The sequence below is a fragment of the Thalassophryne amazonica genome, chromosome 3 (assembly GCF_902500255.1).
Source record: "Thalassophryne amazonica chromosome 3, fThaAma1.1, whole genome shotgun sequence".
Taxonomy (NCBI): Eukaryota; Metazoa; Chordata; class Actinopteri; order Batrachoidiformes; family Batrachoididae; genus Thalassophryne; species Thalassophryne amazonica.
The window spans coordinates 76,403,500-76,422,792 of NC_047105.1; the positions used below are offsets into that span (position 1 = coordinate 76,403,500).

The 19,293-nt window shown below is 39.7% G+C and overlaps 1 protein-coding gene across 1 annotated transcript in view; it reads left to right on the plus strand.

Moving 5' to 3' along the window:
* Positions 1-19,293, plus strand: part of kdm5ba (lysine (K)-specific demethylase 5Ba) — a 94,919-nt gene that overhangs the window by 39,259 nt on the left and 36,367 nt on the right. The window contains exons 8-12 of the mRNA XM_034166848.1: positions 7,068-7,226; positions 7,385-7,504; positions 11,200-11,358; positions 16,201-16,382; positions 16,685-16,847. Of these exons, the coding sequence (XP_034022739.1) occupies positions 7,068-7,226; positions 7,385-7,504; positions 11,200-11,358; positions 16,201-16,382; positions 16,685-16,847 (783 nt within the window). The remainder of the gene's footprint in view (positions 1-7,067; positions 7,227-7,384; positions 7,505-11,199; positions 11,359-16,200; positions 16,383-16,684; positions 16,848-19,293) is intronic.

Below are 19,293 nucleotides of genomic sequence, written 5' to 3' on the forward strand. Positions count from 1 at the left end.
GGAGCCAGAAACTCTAGAGTTATTGTCCCTTCAGCCTTGGCTGTAGCACTTGACGTAGCATTGGATGTAGCATTAGCTTCGGGCTGCTGCGACTCACCCGAGGCTTTGCTAACATACGCATCCATCTTCTTGTTAGCTTTAGCCTGTTGCTCAGGCGAGGGATCGGGGCATTGTATCTTTCCAGCACCGCGTCCAGGCATTGGTATATCAAGTCAGTTCAACTTCGAAATTGTTAATCTCACAAAAAATACAGTCCTTTCAACAAAAATGGGCAGAATAGAGTATCAATTTTAAAAATATTTGGCTTAGGGTCACGGAGCAACTTTTCAAGCAGCCATCTTCGCCAAGAGCCCACGTGATCCTTCTTTGCTGTTATTCTTGATGGCTCCTTATTGTTTGCTTAGTTTTTGTAACGTTAGCGTTTAGTTCGACTTCATTTGACCAGCTGAATGTTTTCATACAGTACAGAAGCCGGTTTGTGAGTGCTGCTGTAGAGGAGACATGCAGATCCTCCACTAACGGTCCTGGTGTGTGGTGTGGGGCTTCTGCCGCTGCGTGTGAGGGGAAGAATTTGCAGGAGTGTGATCAGCCTCGTTGCCGTGGACCTGAGGCCCGACACGACGTAATATTTCGTGTCATCTGCGGTGATCTCTGGGTGAACTGAGCCTCGGTTTGTGCAAACCAAGCAGCAGTTTACAGAAGCGTGACTTTGAGCATCAAGTGTGAAAAAGATCCAGCAGCAGCGGACATTCTCGTTTGAACAGCTTTGATCCACAGAGGTGTGACATATGAAAATAGAAAATCCAGTGTAATCGCAAATGGCTGCATTCTTTTCTGAACAATGTTTGAGTCACTGAATCATATAGGAGACAGTCCTTTTGTGCAATCAGCTGGAGAGAAGGTGAAGCACGTGCTCGTGTATGTGTCTGATCCACGTACGCAGCGCCTCTCCGTGCGTGATCAGACCAGGTAATCAAAACCGCGCACATGCGTGTGACTGCTTGATCACACAGCCGCAGCGCGGTGATCAGAAACACTAGGGTTTTGGGGGAAAAAAAGACAGAGAGACAGCGCTATCTCTCTCTCTTTCTCCTCCTCCCCCGCTTGTTTGCTCGCTCTCCCTCTGTCTCGCTCTCAATGCTGAAACACGACACAGAAAGTTTTAAGTTTGCTTGTGACTTTAAATGGCAATATTTTCTACTTTTTTGTGGGGGGCACAGAAGGACTCTGAACTTTGCGATCTGATGTTCCCAGCCCTGACAAGTAAGCAGTGCATCCCACTGTACATCTGGAAATGCGAGTACCATTTGCTTTACCATTTTGAGAACAGAGCACATTTCTACAACCCCTGGCAAAAATTATGGAATCACCGGCCTCGGAGGATGTTCATTCAGTTGTTTAATTTTGTAGAGAAAAAGCAGATCACAGACATGACACAGAACTAAAGTCATTTCAAATGGCAACTTTCTGGCTTTAAGAAACACTATAAGAAATCAGGAAAAAAAATTGTGGCAGTCAGTAACGGTTACTTTTTTAGACCAAGCAGAGGGAAAAAAATATTGAATCACTCAATTCTGAGGAAAAAATTATGGAATCATGAAAAACAAAAGAACGCTCCAACACATCACTAGTATTTTGTTGCACCACCTCTGGCTTTTATAACAGCTTGCAGTCTCTGAGGCATGGACTTAATGAGTGACAAACAGTACTCTTCATCAATCTGGCTCCAACTTTCTCTGATTGCTGTTGCCAGATCAGCTTTGCAGGTTGGAGCCTTGTCATGGACCATTTTCTTCAACAACTCCACCAAAGATTTTCAATTGGATTAAGATCCGGACTATTTGCAGGCCATGACATTGACCCTATGTGTCTTTTTGCAAGGAATGTTTTCACAGTTTTTGCTCTATGGCAAGATGCATTATCATCTTGAAAAATGATTTCATCATCCCCAAACATCCTTTCAATTGATGGGATAAGAAAAGTGTCCAAAATATCAACGTAAACTTGTGCATTTATTGATGATGTAATGACAGCCATCTCCCCAGTGCCTTTATCTGACATGCAGCCCCATATCATCAATGACTGTGTAAATTTACACGTTCTCTTCAGGCAGTCATCTTTATAAATCTCATTGGAACGGCACCAAACAAAAGTTCCAGCATCATCACCTTGCCCAATGCAGATTCGAGATTCATCACTGAATATGACTTTCATCCAGTCATCCACAGTCCACGATTGCTTTTCCTTAGCCCATTGTAACCTTGTTTTTTTCTGTTTAGGTGTTAATGATGGCTTTCGTTTAGCTTTTCTGTATGTAAATCCCATTTCCTTTAGGCGGTTTCTTACAGTTCGGTCACAGACGTTGACTCCAGTTTCCTCCCATTCGTTCCTCATTTGTTTTGTTGTGCATTTTTGATTTTTGAGACATATTGCTTTAAGTTTTCTGTCTTGACGCTTTGATGTCTTCCTTGGTCTACCAGTATGTTTGCCTTTAACAACCTTCCCATGTTGTTTGTATTTGGTCCAGAGTTTAGACACAGCTGACTGAACAGCCAACATCTTTTGCAACATTGTGTGATGATTTACCCTCTTTTAAGAGTTTGATAATCCTCTCCTTTGTTTCAATTGACATCTCTCGTGTTGGAGCCATGATTCATGTCAGTCCACTTGGTGCAACAGCTCTCCAAGGTGTGATCACTCCTTTTTAGATGCAGACTAACGAGCAGATCTGATTTGATGCAGGTGTTAGTTTTGGGGATGAAAATTTACAGGGTGATTCCATAATTTATTCCTCAGAATTGAGTGATTCCATATTTTTTTTTTCCCCTCTGCTTGGTCTAAAAAAGTAACCGTTACTGACTGCCACAATTTTTTTTTCTTGATTTCTTATAGTGTTTCTTAAAGCCAGAAAGTTGCCATTTGAAATGACTTTAGTTTTGTGTCATGTCTGTGATCTGCTTTTTTTCTACAAAATTAAACAACTGAATGAACATCCTCCGAGGCAGGTGATTCCATAATTATTGCCAGGGGTTGTACAATAAAAAAATAAAAAAAATGAAGGCAGGAGTGCAGGAAGGGCTGTGCACGACAGTATGCATACATTAAAAGCAAACACACAGCTGCAAGCAATACGAGCTACAGAGCTCCGTGATTGATTCGCACGCTATTCAGTGATGGGGAAAGTCAAAAGCTCATTTGTCCACTTTTTCTCAACGATTTGTGACTTTTTTACCCTCGTCATATGCTGTGTGACCGGGCCATAATGCATACACTGAAGCCACCCATAATAGAAAAACACCACCCATTCCCCAAAAATCTTACTTAATAAAACATCTGAACCAAGGTTTAGTTCAGTAACTCTGAGATGGGAATCCGTTTGGACTTCCTTTGTGCTGTTCAGGTCATGCAGGCTCTCACCCATGCACTGTTTATGGTTTCTCCTCATCTGTCACTCACTGTTTCTTATTCATCTTTTATTGTACAGTAAAGGCTTTTAAAAAAAAAAAAAGCAGATTTCTTGGACCCTTTAATGATATTCTTAGCTACAGAAAGAGTGGCGCTCATGATCTTTCCGATTTTTCTGAAGCAAACAACATGAAACATTCACCACGGTCAATTTACAGTCACCAATTCACCTAACATGCATGTCTTTGGAAGCGGGAGGAAGCCTAAGCACCCATAGGGAACCCTTGCGAACATGGGGAGAACATGCAAACTCCACACAGATGGTACCAGATGGGAAGCAATCCCATGACCTTATTGCTGTGAGGCAAACGTGCTAACCACTAAGCACCTTGCTGCCTGAAACATTTTAACGCATTACATTTTACAAATGGACTCATGAAAAACAATGAAATTGTTGAAATTTAGGGGAGATTTAAAATATATGCCAGTGCCACAGTACTAATAACTGTAGAAATTTTCTTTTCAACAGAGTTGTTGGTCTTGAATATTAAACCTTACTGTATGTGCATCAGGTTTAAATCAATCCAGGTACATTGTGACATGGGTTTTACATGATTTCTGGAGCCACAGTACTTTAGTTCAAAGGTTTAAACAGCCATTTCTCATACGACAATGGAGTTTAAGTAGTGATATCAAAAAATGTTTCATATCTGTTTCAAAGAAAATGCAGCTGTGTTAAATGACAGAACAGCCTCACTGTGCCTGTTCATCATTACGCAAACAGATGACTTTCATGCTATGGCCTTGTATAGTGTCACATATGCTGTTATTAAAGTTCTCCATTGCTACGACAGATGTCCGTCAATTGGGCAGCACAGTCTCATTTGAGGGCGGGTGCTAAACGGGTAAAATATTACGTGTATATAATGTAATTTCTCTACAACCGGGGACAGAAACACAGCACTTTGAGATTTTGGGCAAATTACACGCAAACAAAGTGAAAATACAAAGAAAAGTGACAATGCGGTGGAAAGTGGACCTGTGTTGTGGTTTGTTTATGACCCAGAGCTCAAACGTGTCGAGGCCTTTTTGCAGGCGAGAAAACGTAGCTACTCTGGTTAGCTACTCTGGTTACCGACACAAACTCTCACATTCACGTAGCATTCAGTTCTCCACTGGGAACCGAAAAAAACACTTCACAACTGCTTTGGTTATTGCAGTCAAAAACAAAACAGTACACCATTTTCACATGTGAAGTTGTGTATATATTATGCAACGGGAGCGGTTGTCCCCATAAGTGGTCAAATCTCACAATATCAAACCAGGTTCAAACAAGATGACGCTGTCCTATTGGGCTGCCAAAAGGCAGCATTCGCGCAAGGTTAGATGTAAAATATAAAATTTACCGCGTTCAAAACATTCTAAAAGCAATTTTTAGAATAACGTCGCATGTTTTTTCTTGTGGCAGCGAGTCATGTCCTGTCTGCTGGAGGAGGGGGATGTGTTTGTGATGAGTTTTACAAACGTATTCTTAAACTTTTCTTTCAATGTCTGCTCTGAGTGTTCTCGCTGTGGCCACACGCTTGAGACAGGCTCTCTCCATCCAAAGCGATCAAATGGATTATTATTATTAACCGCCACATGACAAAGTAAAACCTCTTAAATCATTCTAAAGTCAGTTTTAAGCAGAAACGAGGCGATAATTGGCGAGTCATTATTGACGCTTTGAAATGACATGGGCGCAGCTGCTGCTGTGGCGCTCATCGGTCCGCCGTCTTTTATTATGAAATAATGCTGAACGTATGTGGAAATGATTGTTGTACAAAGCTTCAGATATCTGTTGCTGAGATAGTTGATGACTGGAGTGCAGTTTGGAGCAGAAATGAGGTGATAATCGGTGAATTGCTGGTGACTCAGAAATTATGCTGCTGAGCTCTGAAATGACGCGTACGTAGTGAAGGCAGGGTGGACCAATTTTTGTGGGGACCCTTTGGTTTGCGACACCGGGATGCATTAACAACAAACACTAACTTTTTTTTCCCCCTAAAATACAAATAAACTCTTTCTGCAGATGGCATGACGTAAATGTGCTGATAAAACCTTCTTACCTCTCAATCAGGTCATGCTTTCCATATAAATATACAAATTCTTGATTATTCCTGCTTAGAGACTGCAAACCAGGGGCAAATCCAGATGGAAAGATTAAAATTTTATATCAATCCCCTTGATTAAAGGTCCACTTTTGAATACATTTTTCATACTACTACTATTTAACAATAATAATATTACCAACACCTATATAAGTCCCTTCTGCTGTTGCCTTGTTTCCACTTGGGTTCACCACAGCAGATCCGCATGCAAGTTGAATTGGTACAAGTTTTACACCGGATGTCCTTCCTGACACAACTCCACATTACATGAAGAAATGTGACAGAGGTAGGGCCTGAACCGTGAACCATCTGCACTGAAACCCAGTCCACTAACCACTTGGCCACCACCCATGTTTAAAATAGTATTACTCTGTACCCAAGTTTTATTGTAATTCTGGGCTAGGTTTAATTCATGAGCCATATAAAAATAAATTTAGTTAAACTTTTATGCATAACTAAAGTGGGATATGAAGCAATATCTTTTTTAAATGTAATTTCTAAGCTTGAGCATTACTGGGTCTGTTGGGGGTTTTAGCTTTAAAATTAAGTCAGTTAGGCTGAGGGAAGCCAAAAATATGAAAACGATTACAGCTCTTGTGGTTAGCAATCTTACCAACCAAACATGTAGGTTGTGATATCAATTTTGGTTAAAGGCAAAAAGAAAAAGTGAAAATGTGCAAAACAAAATACAAATACATCACACATTAAAGGATATGTTGCACTGAAATCATAATTTAGATTTAGGCTGTTAGTGACTCTCTGATGATACACCGGGATTACTTGTGCACATCCGTGACCGGTTTCAAGGTATATAGCATTCAACAAACCGATACAGAAAGTGCCAAAAACATAGTACTTGTGTAGTTGTGTTGTTAACTAGGACATTAAATAAAGTGTGACATGTCCTTTAAGCAGTACAAATTGATTGGGGTGAAAAAATAGTCATCAAAAGCCCTCCAGAATACATCCCTGAATATCAAAACCCCCAAATTTTCTGGGGGCCTTGAGCAGGCCCCACACCCCTTTCTGACAAAGTTCCATTTTCACCAAAAAAACAAAACAAAACAAAAGAACACCCCCATTTCAGATCCTGACTACAGGCCTGACATTTGAATTGGTATTGAATGAAGTATAAGCTCTAGAAAAGTTGTCCACTTAAGATGTGTTTATCCTGAAGTATTTAAATAATGTGTAGGTTAAAGTCTTTCTATAGTATGATGGTGGCATTAGAAAAGAGCAGCAGTGCTTAGTGAGTGAAATATAATCTTGTTCAGCAGGAGAACAATTTGTTGTTTTCTTAGCTGTCTCCACCTTCTTTTACCTTAAACTCTAGGACACGATTGCAAAAGGGTTTCCATAAAAAGGTAACTGGTGAACAGCTTATGATTTGCCCATGAAAAAAAAAATCAGATTTTTGCTTTAATGCCTTCACATGGCACATTACAGACTAAATTTGTATATTGTAGAACAGAAGCATCACTCATTCTTTCCATGTTTTTCCTCTGGCTTTAGTTGGAACAGTACATATGCTTGGTATGTGGCAGTGGAAGTGCCGAGGACCGCTTGCTGTTGTGTGACGGTTGTGATGACAGTTATCACATTTTCTGTCTGATTCCTCCTCTTCACGATGTTCCCAAAGGTGACTGGAGATGTCCCAAGTGTCTGGCTCAGGTAAGCAGCTGTCACTCTGCTCCTCAGGGGCCTCAGTCTTTGACAGACGGCAGCTCCTAATGAGGAGCAGGAAAATAAATCCCATGGCTGATATCCACAATTATCACTCAGTTCAGCATCTTGTTTTAAGTAGATATTCCTTTTTGTTTTTCTACCAGGAATGTGGCAAACCACCTGTCGCTTTTGGCTTTGAGCAGGCAAGCAGGAGCTACACCCTCCAAGCTTTTGGTGACATGGCTGACTCCTTCAAGTCTGATTATTTCAATATGCCAGTTCATGTGAGTTTGTTGCGTTTACTTATTTTTCAGATTTTTTTATTTACTGATTTTTTTTTTTGTTTGTTTGTTTTTTTTGCTTTGTGCAAATTTGCTTGGGATTGTCTGTCATACAGCATCTTGACAACCAGTGTTGAAACTTATTTCTAAAATATTGGCAGCTTTTTTCATTCTGATCTAAATTTTTCATCCTTGTGCTAAAAATCTTTATGCCTGTTTAATGTGTTGTCCATACACTGATTTAATTTTCTTTAAAATAGTAATTTTATGAATTTATAGAGCAACTTCACACAGCAGTTTCCATCCTGGGCAAGACTTTAAACTGTATCTATGACTGTAGGTGGTCCTCCAGCCTGCAGATAATTGCCTTTCTGAGAGTTGGTGGTGGGCTTTACACTTCAGCCACATTAAAAATAAATAAATAAAAATAAAAAAGTGCTTTACAAATAAAAATAAATCCACAAAGCTCGATACTGGCAAAGATATTTTGTTTCTGCAGTTCATGGAACCAACGCTGCTCCTGCCACAGTGCCTCTTTGTAGTGTGTCCCCCAGCCCACACTTCAAAATATTGGATTTGTTTGATCAGGCTGCTCATATGTTGCAGGAGAATGAAGGGCCAAGTCTTTAATGTCCTGGTGCTTCCAGTCTTAAGCTGCGTTCACACCGGGTGTGACGCGAGCGACAGCGGTGACAGGTTGCCATGTAATCCCTATGGAAGGACGCGTTGTGGCGCCAAGCCACGCGATGCGATGGACGTGAATGAAGCGATTTTGAGCGATTGGCGCGTTTGTGGCACGGTATCGCGTCGCGTCACATTGCCCTCCTCCCCAAGTTGAAAAATCTGAACTTTTTCGTCTTGTCGCGCTGCAATGACCAATCAGGGACTGGATATGTAGTGACGTGGAGATGTCTGGAGTTTGACTGAGTTGGATGTGAACATGTCCTGTTTCTGGTAGCCAGCCTGTGAGCAGGACTTATGTCCCTTTTGTCCTTTATTTCACAATTATGACAGAGTTTTTGGGGGAAGAGCGAGTAGCGGACAGTTTTTTTTTTTTTTTTTTCCCTCCACGTGCGCACGCGAGCGAATCATCCGTGAATATTATTTTATTTATTAACTACACAGATGTATAATAAAACAAATGGTGACTGGTTTATAAACACAGTTATGACAGAGAGCGAGCAGCAGCACCACAGCAGCGGCAGCGGACAGTGTTTTGTTTTGTTTTTTTCCATGTGCACGCGTGAACAGGACAGGATGTCCTCAAACTGGGTCCTACAGAGTCAGAAGTACCGCTGAAAGCGGCCGTCATCCAGATGCAGCTCCTGCAGCAAATAATGATACTTCCCGAATTGGGAACGTCTCATGAGGATGTTGTGAACCCAGGGATGGCGTTGCTGGCGACGTTTGTCAGCTTTCCACAACAATTAAGAGCAAAGTAACTCGCTCCGTGTGATCAAGGTCTGCCATGTTAACTTGACTGACAACCGGAGCCGGCGAGCGGAATGGAAGCTCCTCCTATTTGATGATGCGCTGGGGTGAATCTTCGCAGCGAAAGCAGAGCGACACACTAGACGATGGTGGTGTGTTGCCCGGTGTGAAGGCGGCTTTACAAGGTGGTTGTCAGACCTGATTTTAACCTGTGACCCAAGGTGACAACTGGATATCTTTGGTACTAGGTCTCTAAAGCATCCTTGTGTACCACTGAAATAATTTTGTGTCAAACAAACAGTTACTTAAGGAGACTGAGTCCTGTTACTTGTGTTGTAAGGGACTCAGTTATGACATTGTTACATGTGTCTCTGAGCATGATCTAGTATGCAGTAAATGGACTGCATTTATACGGCACTTTTCCATCTGCATCAGACACTCAGTGCTTTACAAATAATGCCTCACATTCACCCCGATGTGAGGTGCTGCGATACAAGGTGCTCACGACACACCGGGAGCAACAGGGGATTAAAGACCTTTCTCAAGGGCCCTTAGTGATTTTCCAGTCAGGCTGGGATTTGAACTGTGGATCGTCTGGTCACAAGCCCAACACCTTAACCACTAGACCAGGAGTGGCCGAGTTCGGTCCTCGAGAGCCACATTCCTGACACTCTTAGTTGTCTCCCTGCTCCAACACACCTGAATCCAATGAAAGACTCGTTAGCAGACTTTTAATGAGCCTTTCATTGGATTCAGGTGTGTTGGAGCAGGGAGACAACTAAGAGTGTACCCCTGTACTAGACCATCACCTTCCCTCCCCTGGAAACCTCAGTGCTGAGGTTTCAAGCGACAAGAGGAAGCTAAGGGGACACACACCTATAACCTGGATTTTGGGACATGAGGATGGACTTGTCTGCTTCTTACCAGTCTAGACCTAGGGCAGTTTAGTAATATATTTGATATAATGATGCCTGACACCAGCACATGCTCCCAGACTTGACCTGGCCTGAATTTCACACTCTGTTTAAGTCTGTAAATGTCTCTTTGACACTAGAACTGCATTTTTTGTACGTTGGACTGGGTATATGGCAGCGATCATCCTCCGATACTTAACTGGTGTTGTCTTGTCATGGTCCAGATTATGGACTGAAAGGAAGGAATATGTTTTCCTCTAACAGCTCAAGCTTTTATGCAACTTGAATAACTGACCAGAAACTACAATTAGAGCACAGTTCCAGTGTCTTTTGTGTACAGGAAGGATAGGTGTATAATTGAAAGAGCTGCTTGAGTTCACACTGATTACACGCTCTAGATTTCCTCCAAGAAAATGATTACATGTTGTTACTGTGTGCAGTAGTAAGTGTCACTGTTGACGTGCGGATACGTGACGGCTCAAAACGTGGACCATTCTTCAAATAATTGCTGACGCACCCATGCGTGGCTCATTATTTATGCCTTTATTATTTGGTGGGGCCGAGGCTTAAGGATTTCTACAACAGAAGAACTTCAAACACTGTAGGATCTGTACATTATGGAGTCATGAGTTCACTAGACAGAGGTTTTTGCAATGCTGATATCTTTGCAGGAGAATGAATGTCCAAGTCTTTCGGGTCCTGGTGCTTCCTGTCTTACTGTATGACTTGGGCGGTAACCAGTGACCAAAAGGTGACAACGAAATGTCTTTGCCACCAGGTCACTTCTGAGGATCCTGGAATGACTTTGTATCAGATGAGTGGTTACTTGAGGAGACTCAAATAGTATGAAGTATCACTTGCATTGTGAAGGAGCATCAGCTTTGACATTTTGGCTTTGTGTTTGTGGTTGGGGTCTATATCAGGTTGCGGTATTATTGAAACAACAGAAAACACATCAGGAAAGTATAACGGTATTCTCATCCCAGTATTTTTGATCTACTGAAATGCAGTTTTAAAGCGATCCATTCTCCTCTTCAAATAATCTGTTTAGTATGCTCCTGCAGTAGGCAGTGAATCTTGAAAATATTCCACTCGATTGACTATGATTTCAGTAAAACCTCAGATAGTTGTAGCTCACCAAATGAATCTGTGCCTGTTGTGTTTGAGTACATCGTACTTATCAATTACATATAGAGGTTGATCAGTTTGTTAATTCAGGTATTTTATCGCGAACGATTTACTACCACAGATTAAATGTCATTAGCTCTATTTGGGAGAACTGAGTATGCCTTGTTTGTCTCTCTGTTTTAACAGACAGGGCATCATTTAGTATGTCATCCTTTTGTATTCTAGATGGTCCCCACTGAGCTGGTGGAGAAGGAGTTCTGGCGTCTAGTCAGTACCATTGAGGAGGATGTCACTGTGGAATACGGAGCAGACATAGCCTCCAAGGATTTTGGGAGTGGCTTTCCTGTTAAAAACGGCCATTTTGAAGTCTCTCCTGATGATGAGGTACACAGTCTGTCACTAGACCTGTCTCTTATTAATCACACTTATTTATCAAAGTACCGTATTTGGTGGAATATGTCTTTTTTTTTATTAGCTTGCGAGGCCCTGCGACTTATACGCCAGTGTGACTTATATACTGAAAACTCACAGGCTTGTTCTTAATAATACAACCCCTGGCAAAAATTATGGAATCACCGGCCTTGGAGGATTTTCATTCAGTTGTTTAATTTTGTAGAAAAAAAGCAGATCACAGACATGACACAAAACTAAAGTCATTTCAAATGGCAACTTTCTGGCTTTAAGAAGCAGGCACTAAGAAATGGCTATAAGAAATCAAATGACAAATCAGGAAAAAAAATTGTGGCAGTCAGTAACGGTTACTGACTGCCACTGGGCATGTGTAATTTGGATATGTGTATTAGGGATGTGCAATATGTATGATTGATGTGTGTATTAAGTTATGTAATTTGTATGAGTTATGTAATTATGTCATGGCAGTTTTACTTTTTACTTGTGCAGCTCTTGGAGTCTAAGACAAATTTCCCGGAAGGGACAATAAAGTGTATCGTATCATACTTTTTTAGACCAAGCAGAGGGAAAAAATATGGAATCACTCAGTTCTGAGGAAAAAATTATGGAATCATGAAAAACAAAAGAACGCTCCAACACATCACTAGTATTTTGTTGCACCACCTCTGGCTTTTATAACAGCTTGCAGTCTCTGAGGCATGGACTTAATGAGTGACAAATGAGTGCTTTTCCTTAGCCCATTGTAACCTTGTTTTTTTCTGTTTAGGTGTTAATGATGGCTTTCGTTTAGCTTTTCTGTATGTAAATCCCATTTCCTTTAGGCGGTTTCTTACAGTTCGGTCACAGACGTTGACTCCAGTTTCCTCCCATTCGTTCCTCATTTGTTTTGTTGTGCATTTTCGATTTTTGAGACATATTGCTTTAAGTTTTCTGTCTTGACGCTTTGATGTCTTCCTTGGTCTACCAGTATGTTTGCCTTTAACAACCTTCCCATGTTGTTTGTATTTGGTCCAGAGTTTAGACACAGCTGACTGTGAACAACCAACATCTTTTGCAACATTGCGTGATGATTTACCCTCTTTTAAGAGTTTGATAATCCTCTCCTTTGTTTCAATTGACATCTCTCGTGTTGGAGCCATGATTCATGTCAGTCCACTTGGTGCAACAGCTCTCCAAAGTGTGATCACTCCTTTTTAGATGCAGACTAACGAGCAGATCTGATTTGATGCAGGTGTTAGTTTTGGGGAGGAAAATTTACAGGGTGATTCCATAATTTATTCCTCAGAATTGAGTGATTCCATATTTCTTTTTTTCCCCTCTGCTTGGTCTAAAAAAGTAACCGTTACTGACTGCCACAATTTTTTTCCTGATTTCTTATAGTGTTTCTTAAAGCGTGTGATCTGCTTTTTTTTTTCTACAAAATTAAACTGAATGAACATGAAAAACTACAACAGTGCACAAAAATCCCCAATTAAAGAGCTCATAACACAAAAAAAGAGAAAAGGTACAACTTATATATGTTGTTTTTTTTTGTTCCTCTTCGAGAGGTATTTTTTTGACAGGTGCGACCTATGCTCCAGAAACACTGAAGCCTGTCAAAAGATGTAAGCCTGTCAAATCGTATACAAAGTAATTCCAGGAAACTATTAAAGGATCATATAGAGATCAAAGGAAGATTATGTAGTTAATTTCCATAAGTTCTGAAGGGTTTTGTCAAGCAGCAAAGAACACAAAAAAATGAGTACATCTCTGTGAAATATCTCCTAAAGGTGTAGTAGTTCAAAATTGTAGCACAAGTCAATAGTTGTGTTGTATCTAAATTGACAACTGGAGCAATTCCTCTTATGAACAGATACTTTAGAAATACTGTATTTAAAATCTAGTCCCAAAAAAGTCAGTACAAGTACAGTAGCCTTCATTATAATGTGTGAATCCCCATTTTCATTGTTGCAGCTTTTTTCAGCAATTCATTGCATAGATGCAAAAATGTTTCATCATATCTCTTGGAGTTCATTTAAATCAGTGTCTCATTTAAAAAAAAAGGTGATTTTGTTTAGGCTCACTTCAAAAACAGTGATGCAAACGAAGCAGACGAGTGAGGGAAGTTTCCAAGATGCTGAAAACAATGCATTGAAACATTGTGCAAACAGACAGTCATATATCTAAAGTTACCATGACATGCAAGTTTGTTTTGTGTGAATTAAAAGTATGAATCACAGATCACCCATACATTAATGAAGATTAATGTATTCTCTTCAAACTAGTGTTTTTTGGGGGGGGAGGGAGGGTGGTCACATGTCAGACCTGTCTGTTCAGTGAGTGGCCCCTCCTATCTCTATCATTTTTGCAGAGCTTTGTTAACCTGGGTGGATTTACCATAAATATTACTGACTTCCTGTAGTAAAATTACACTACGTACATCACCTCCCCATATAAAATTAATCTCATCCGAAGAGCATTCAAGTGGACCTGATCTAAACAAAATTACCATGCACTATAACACTGCATTACTTTAGCTCCAAGAGCTATTCAGTGGTCCTATATCTTGTCTAAAAACAAAACATAAAAAGTAACGATATAGTATTGTTTTAAAGGGAAACTTTTCCTGACATTTGTTGCATATTAGTTTATACTTGGGGCTATTTATTTTCATTGCAGTATATGTAAAATATTTGTGTTTGATTGTTCAGAAGAAGAAAAAAGCACTCTGGTTGTCAACTTAAACAAAATGCAATGATTGGGAGATTATGCAATTTTTAATCATTTGACATTTAATTCATATTGCCCTGGAGCGTTAACAGTGTGTTCTAAACATGATATGCTATATGAAACTGTTTTGGAGCCAGAGCTCATGCTTGGATCAATACATTAAAGCCCCTTAATGACGTCTCAATGCATAATAGTAATTAAACGATTACTTAAAGCCATCACTTGACCCAGCTATCTTAGCTAATTATAGGCCAATCTCCAACCTTCCTTTTCTCTCAAAAATTCTTGAAAGGGTAGTTGTAAAACAGCTAACTGATCATCTGCAGAGGAATGGTCTATTTGAAGAGTTTCAGTCAGGTTTTAGAATTCATCATAATACAGAAACAGCATTAGTGAAGGTTACAAATGATCTTCTTATGGCCTCAGACAGTGGACTCATCTCTGTGCTTGTTCTGTTAGACCTCAGTGCTGCTTTTGATACTGTTGACCATAAAATTTTATTACAGAGATTAGAACATGCCATAGGTATTAAAGGCACTGCGCTGCGGTGGTTTGAATCATATTTATCTAATAGATTACAATTTGTTCATGTAAATGGGGAATCTTCTTCACAGACTAAGGTTAATTATGGAGTTCCACAAGATTCTGTGCTAGGACCAATTTTATTCACTTTATACATGTTTCCCTTAGGCAGTATTATTAGACAGCATTGCTTAAATTTTCATTGTTACGCAGATGATACCCAGCTTTATCTATCCATGAAGCCAGAGGACACACACCAATTAGCTAAACTGCAGGATTGTCTTACAGACATAAAGACATGGATGATCTCTAATTTCCTGCTTTTAAACTCAGATAAAACTGAAGTTATTGTACTTGGCCCCACAAATCTTAGAAACATGGTGTCTAACCAGATCCTTACTCTGGATGGCATTACCCTGACCTCTAGTAATACTGTGAGAAATCTTGGAGTCATTTTTGATCAGGATATGTCATTCAATGCGCATATTAAACAAATATGTAGGACTGCTTTTTTGCATTTGCGCAATATCTCTAAAATTAGAAAGGTTTTGTCTCAGAGTGATGCTGAAAAACTAATTCATGCATTTATTTCCTCTAGGCTGGACTATTGTAATTCATTATTATCAGGTTGTCCTAACAGTTCCCTGAAAAGCCTTCAGTTAATTCAAAATGCTGCAGCTAGAGTACTGACAGGGACTAGAAGGAGAGAGCCTATCTCACCCATATTGGCCTCTCTTCATTGGCTTCCTGTTAATTCTAGAATATAATTTAAAATTCTTCTTCTTACTTATAAGGTTTTGAATAATCAGGTCCGATCTTATCTTAGGGACCTCATAGTACCATATCACCCCAATAGAGCACTTCGCTCTCAGACTGCAGGCTTACTTGTAGTTCCTAGGGTTTGTAAGAGTAGAATGGGAGGCAGAGCCTTCAGCTTTCAGGCTCCTCTCCTGTGGAACCAGCTCCCAATTCAGATCAGGGAGACAGACACCCTCTCTACTTTTAAGATTAGGCTTAAAACTTTCCTTTTTGCTAAAGCTTATAATTAGGGCAGGATCAGGTGACCCTGAACCATCCCTTAGTTATGCTGCTATAGACTTAGATTGCTGGGGGGTTCCCATGATGCACTGAGTGTTTTCCTGGTTCTCTCCCTCAGCCCCAACCAGTCCCAGCAGAAGACTGCCCCTCCCTGAGCCTGGTTCTGCTGGAGGTTTCTTCCTGTTAAAAGGGAGTTTTTCCTTCCCACTGTTGCCAAGTGCTTGCTCACAGGGGGTCGTTTTGACCGTTTGAGTTTTTCCGTAATTATTGTATGGTCTTGCCTTACAATATAAAGCGCCTTGGGGCAACTGTTTGTTGTGATTTGGCACTATATAAATAAAATTGATTTGATTTGATTAATAGCCCACAGCAGTTATATAAAATATTGATCATCAAAGCTAATAAAATTGTAATTAGAGAGAGGCAGAGAGAGCAAAGTCACAGTTGAAAAATGTTGTTGTTTCTGTGGTCATCCCAGTAATATCTGTAAACAGGTGAACGGAATCGTTATTTGATTGGGTGTTTTGACCTGTCTCTGACCTGTAGCATTACCTGAGTGATGGTTGGAACCTGAACAACATGCCAGTGCTGGATGCTTCAGTGCTGACTTATGTTACAGCTGACATCTGTGGGATGAAACTGCCCTGGCTGTATGTGGGCATGTGCTTCTCCTCTTTCTGCTGGCATATTGAGGACCACTGGAGCTATTCTGTTAACTATCTGCACTGGTACAGTACCATCTCTCACCACATGTTGTCATAATTTAGATTGTGCATTTCAGCTATCTTGAACATGGAACTTTTTGGTGATTTCACAACTAGATATCTATGTAGTTTTAAAATACATCCAAGTAATAGTCAGATAGTTACAATTGCTCTGATAAACAATTTTATTTTACGGGCATGGTAATAATATGACTCAGTTGTTATTGCACAGGTTTGGATCAGTTCTATTAAAAAAGGTTCTGATACTCATGTATTTATTCTGTTACTGCTGTGAGTATTTCATAAAGACCTTTGACTGTGTGCAGGGGGGAGCCAAAGACCTGGTATGGCGCCCCATGTTACGCTGCAGAGCACCTTGAAGCAGTCATGAAGAAACTGGCCCCTGAGCTGTTTGATTCCCAGCCAGATCTCCTTCACCAGCTGGTCACCATCATGAATCCTAACACACTGATGAACAACGGTGTCCCAGTAAGTTGCTTAATTTTTAATCATCACACTTACATGTTCCCCAGTTACTTTAAAGTGGCATTATGACCCACAACATTGTTATAGCAATGTGATGATGAAACGGAGTACTGTTTGAGTACTGAACAGTGGTGGGCACAGCTAACCAAAAGGTTAGCTTCAATAACAGCTAATCAGCTAACTGAAAATGTATCTTTTATAAAGCTGAACTGATAAACCACCCAAAAATTTATTGGAAGCTACAGCTAACCGATAACTTTCAAAATTGAGTTTTAACACCACAGTCACAAACCCAAACAATGAATCACCACTTCTGTCTTTGTGCGCCCCCTGCTAGAAGCTCCTATTTACTACGTATTTTGCTGCAGTAAAGCAGTTGAGAGACATTAAGCTCAACTCTACCGCAGCAAAAGGAGCCTGACCACCAGGTTGTCACAAAAAAGGTCATTATTCCTTAACCGCATACATCAGTTCCACTGTGAGGCAGAGATCATGGAAAATAAAGCAGTTTTGACTTATGGTTTTGATTTATAAATCAAATTAATTTGGATAGAATCACTACATTAATGACATTTATGTCATTTGTACAAAGTTAAAATATAACATATCTTTTAATTTTAAATAATGCACTAATTCTGAAGTTTTGTAACAAACACACAGATGCCAAAGGGATTATGGGTAAAATGAGCCTCCACTAACACTGATTGGTTGACTCATTCATTCTATGTTATAACAAACACGTTAATGTGATGTGTGTGTTGGTTTACATATAAATGTGCGTTTGTAAAATATGCCATTTTTTTCATATGTTAAAAAAAAAGACATTTGCAAAAGCCAAAAGTCAAGTTGTGATTAGACAGCCATCTGATATAACCGGGGTCAAAATGCATAGAACACTGCCATCTACTGGTGCACAGATGCTCAGGCCCTAACCCATAATCCTTTGTGTGCCAGAGAGTTGCTGTGGTTTAAACAGCACAGACAGAAAACATGATGACAATTGTAAATGAACATTATACAACCAAAATGTACATTTTTATTTCTTTTCATCAGCTGCAGCAACTCTCTGGTGCGCAAAGGATTATGGAATATCTCAATACTTAGGGCGAATACTGCCATGAATACTACTGACCAGTAGATGGCAGTAGAGACTGTGAAAACTTGCCAAAACAAATATTCCAAATAATTAATCCGTGTCTGCTACATTTAATCTGCGTGGATATATATATATATATATATATATATATATATATATATATATATATATATATAAAACTTTGGAACAAAGATAACAAAGAGTGTTGTAAAGGACAATAAGCAAGACGTTATAGAGCAAACAGGAAGCGATTGCAGCTCACAGTGATTCCAATTGAAAATATTGGAGAAGCAGCCTGAGCTTTTGGTTTTCAAAGTTATCTGAAAAGCTAATCCAATAATGAAAACATTAGCTTCGATAATTAGCGGTTAGCGGATTAATGGAACTGTGCCCACCACTGATACTGAGTAGTATTTAGTCACATCCATGCCTGTAAAAAAAACACAAACAAAATCTCACTTACTATATATTCTACCAAATATTTTGTTACTATTGTGTGGGTGACTTTGTAAAATGCATTGGGTAATAAGTTCAAAACTACACAAACATGCATTAATAAAGTGGACATAAAGTTACTGTTTTTTCTGACTTGACAATTACTGTATAGGAAAGGAAATATACTATGTTTCTTGGCCCGGTTGATGAGAGAGAAATGATTATGATAGTCAGCACATGTAAAAGTAAAAAAGTCAACTGATCATAATGATGTACATATGGCTTTAGTAAAGCAGATAATTCCAGAAATTGTTAAACCATTTGCATATATATTTAATAAATCATTTCAAACAGGAATTGTTCCAAATAGTATGAAAGTGGCAAAGGTGATGCCTCTATTTAAATCTGGTGACAAACATATTTTTACTAAATACAGGCCTGTGTCTTTATTGTCACAATTCTCTAAGATACTGGAAAAACTTTACAATAACAGACTGGAAAGATTTATTGAATTTCACAACCTGCTTGATGACAGTCAATATGGGTTCAGAGCGAAAAGGTCCATGGCTTTGGCTTTGTGCAATGCAGTCAAAGAGATCAGTAAACATGTGGACCAAAGGGAATTAGTAATAGGTCTGTTTGTTGACTTAAAAAAGGCTTTTGATACAATCAATCATAGCATATTATTTAAAAAGTTGGAACTTTATGGGATTAGAGGAGTGGCTCTGAACTGGATTAAAAGTTATTTGCAAAACCTGAAGCAGTTTGTTAAAATTGGGGACTGCGGTTCTACATATCTGGACATTGTTAGTGGGGTTCCCCAGGGCTCTGTGCTGGGACCAAAATTATTTATTTTTTATATTAATGATTTATGTAAAGTTTCCAATATGTTTAAAGCAGCTCTCTTTGCTGATGACT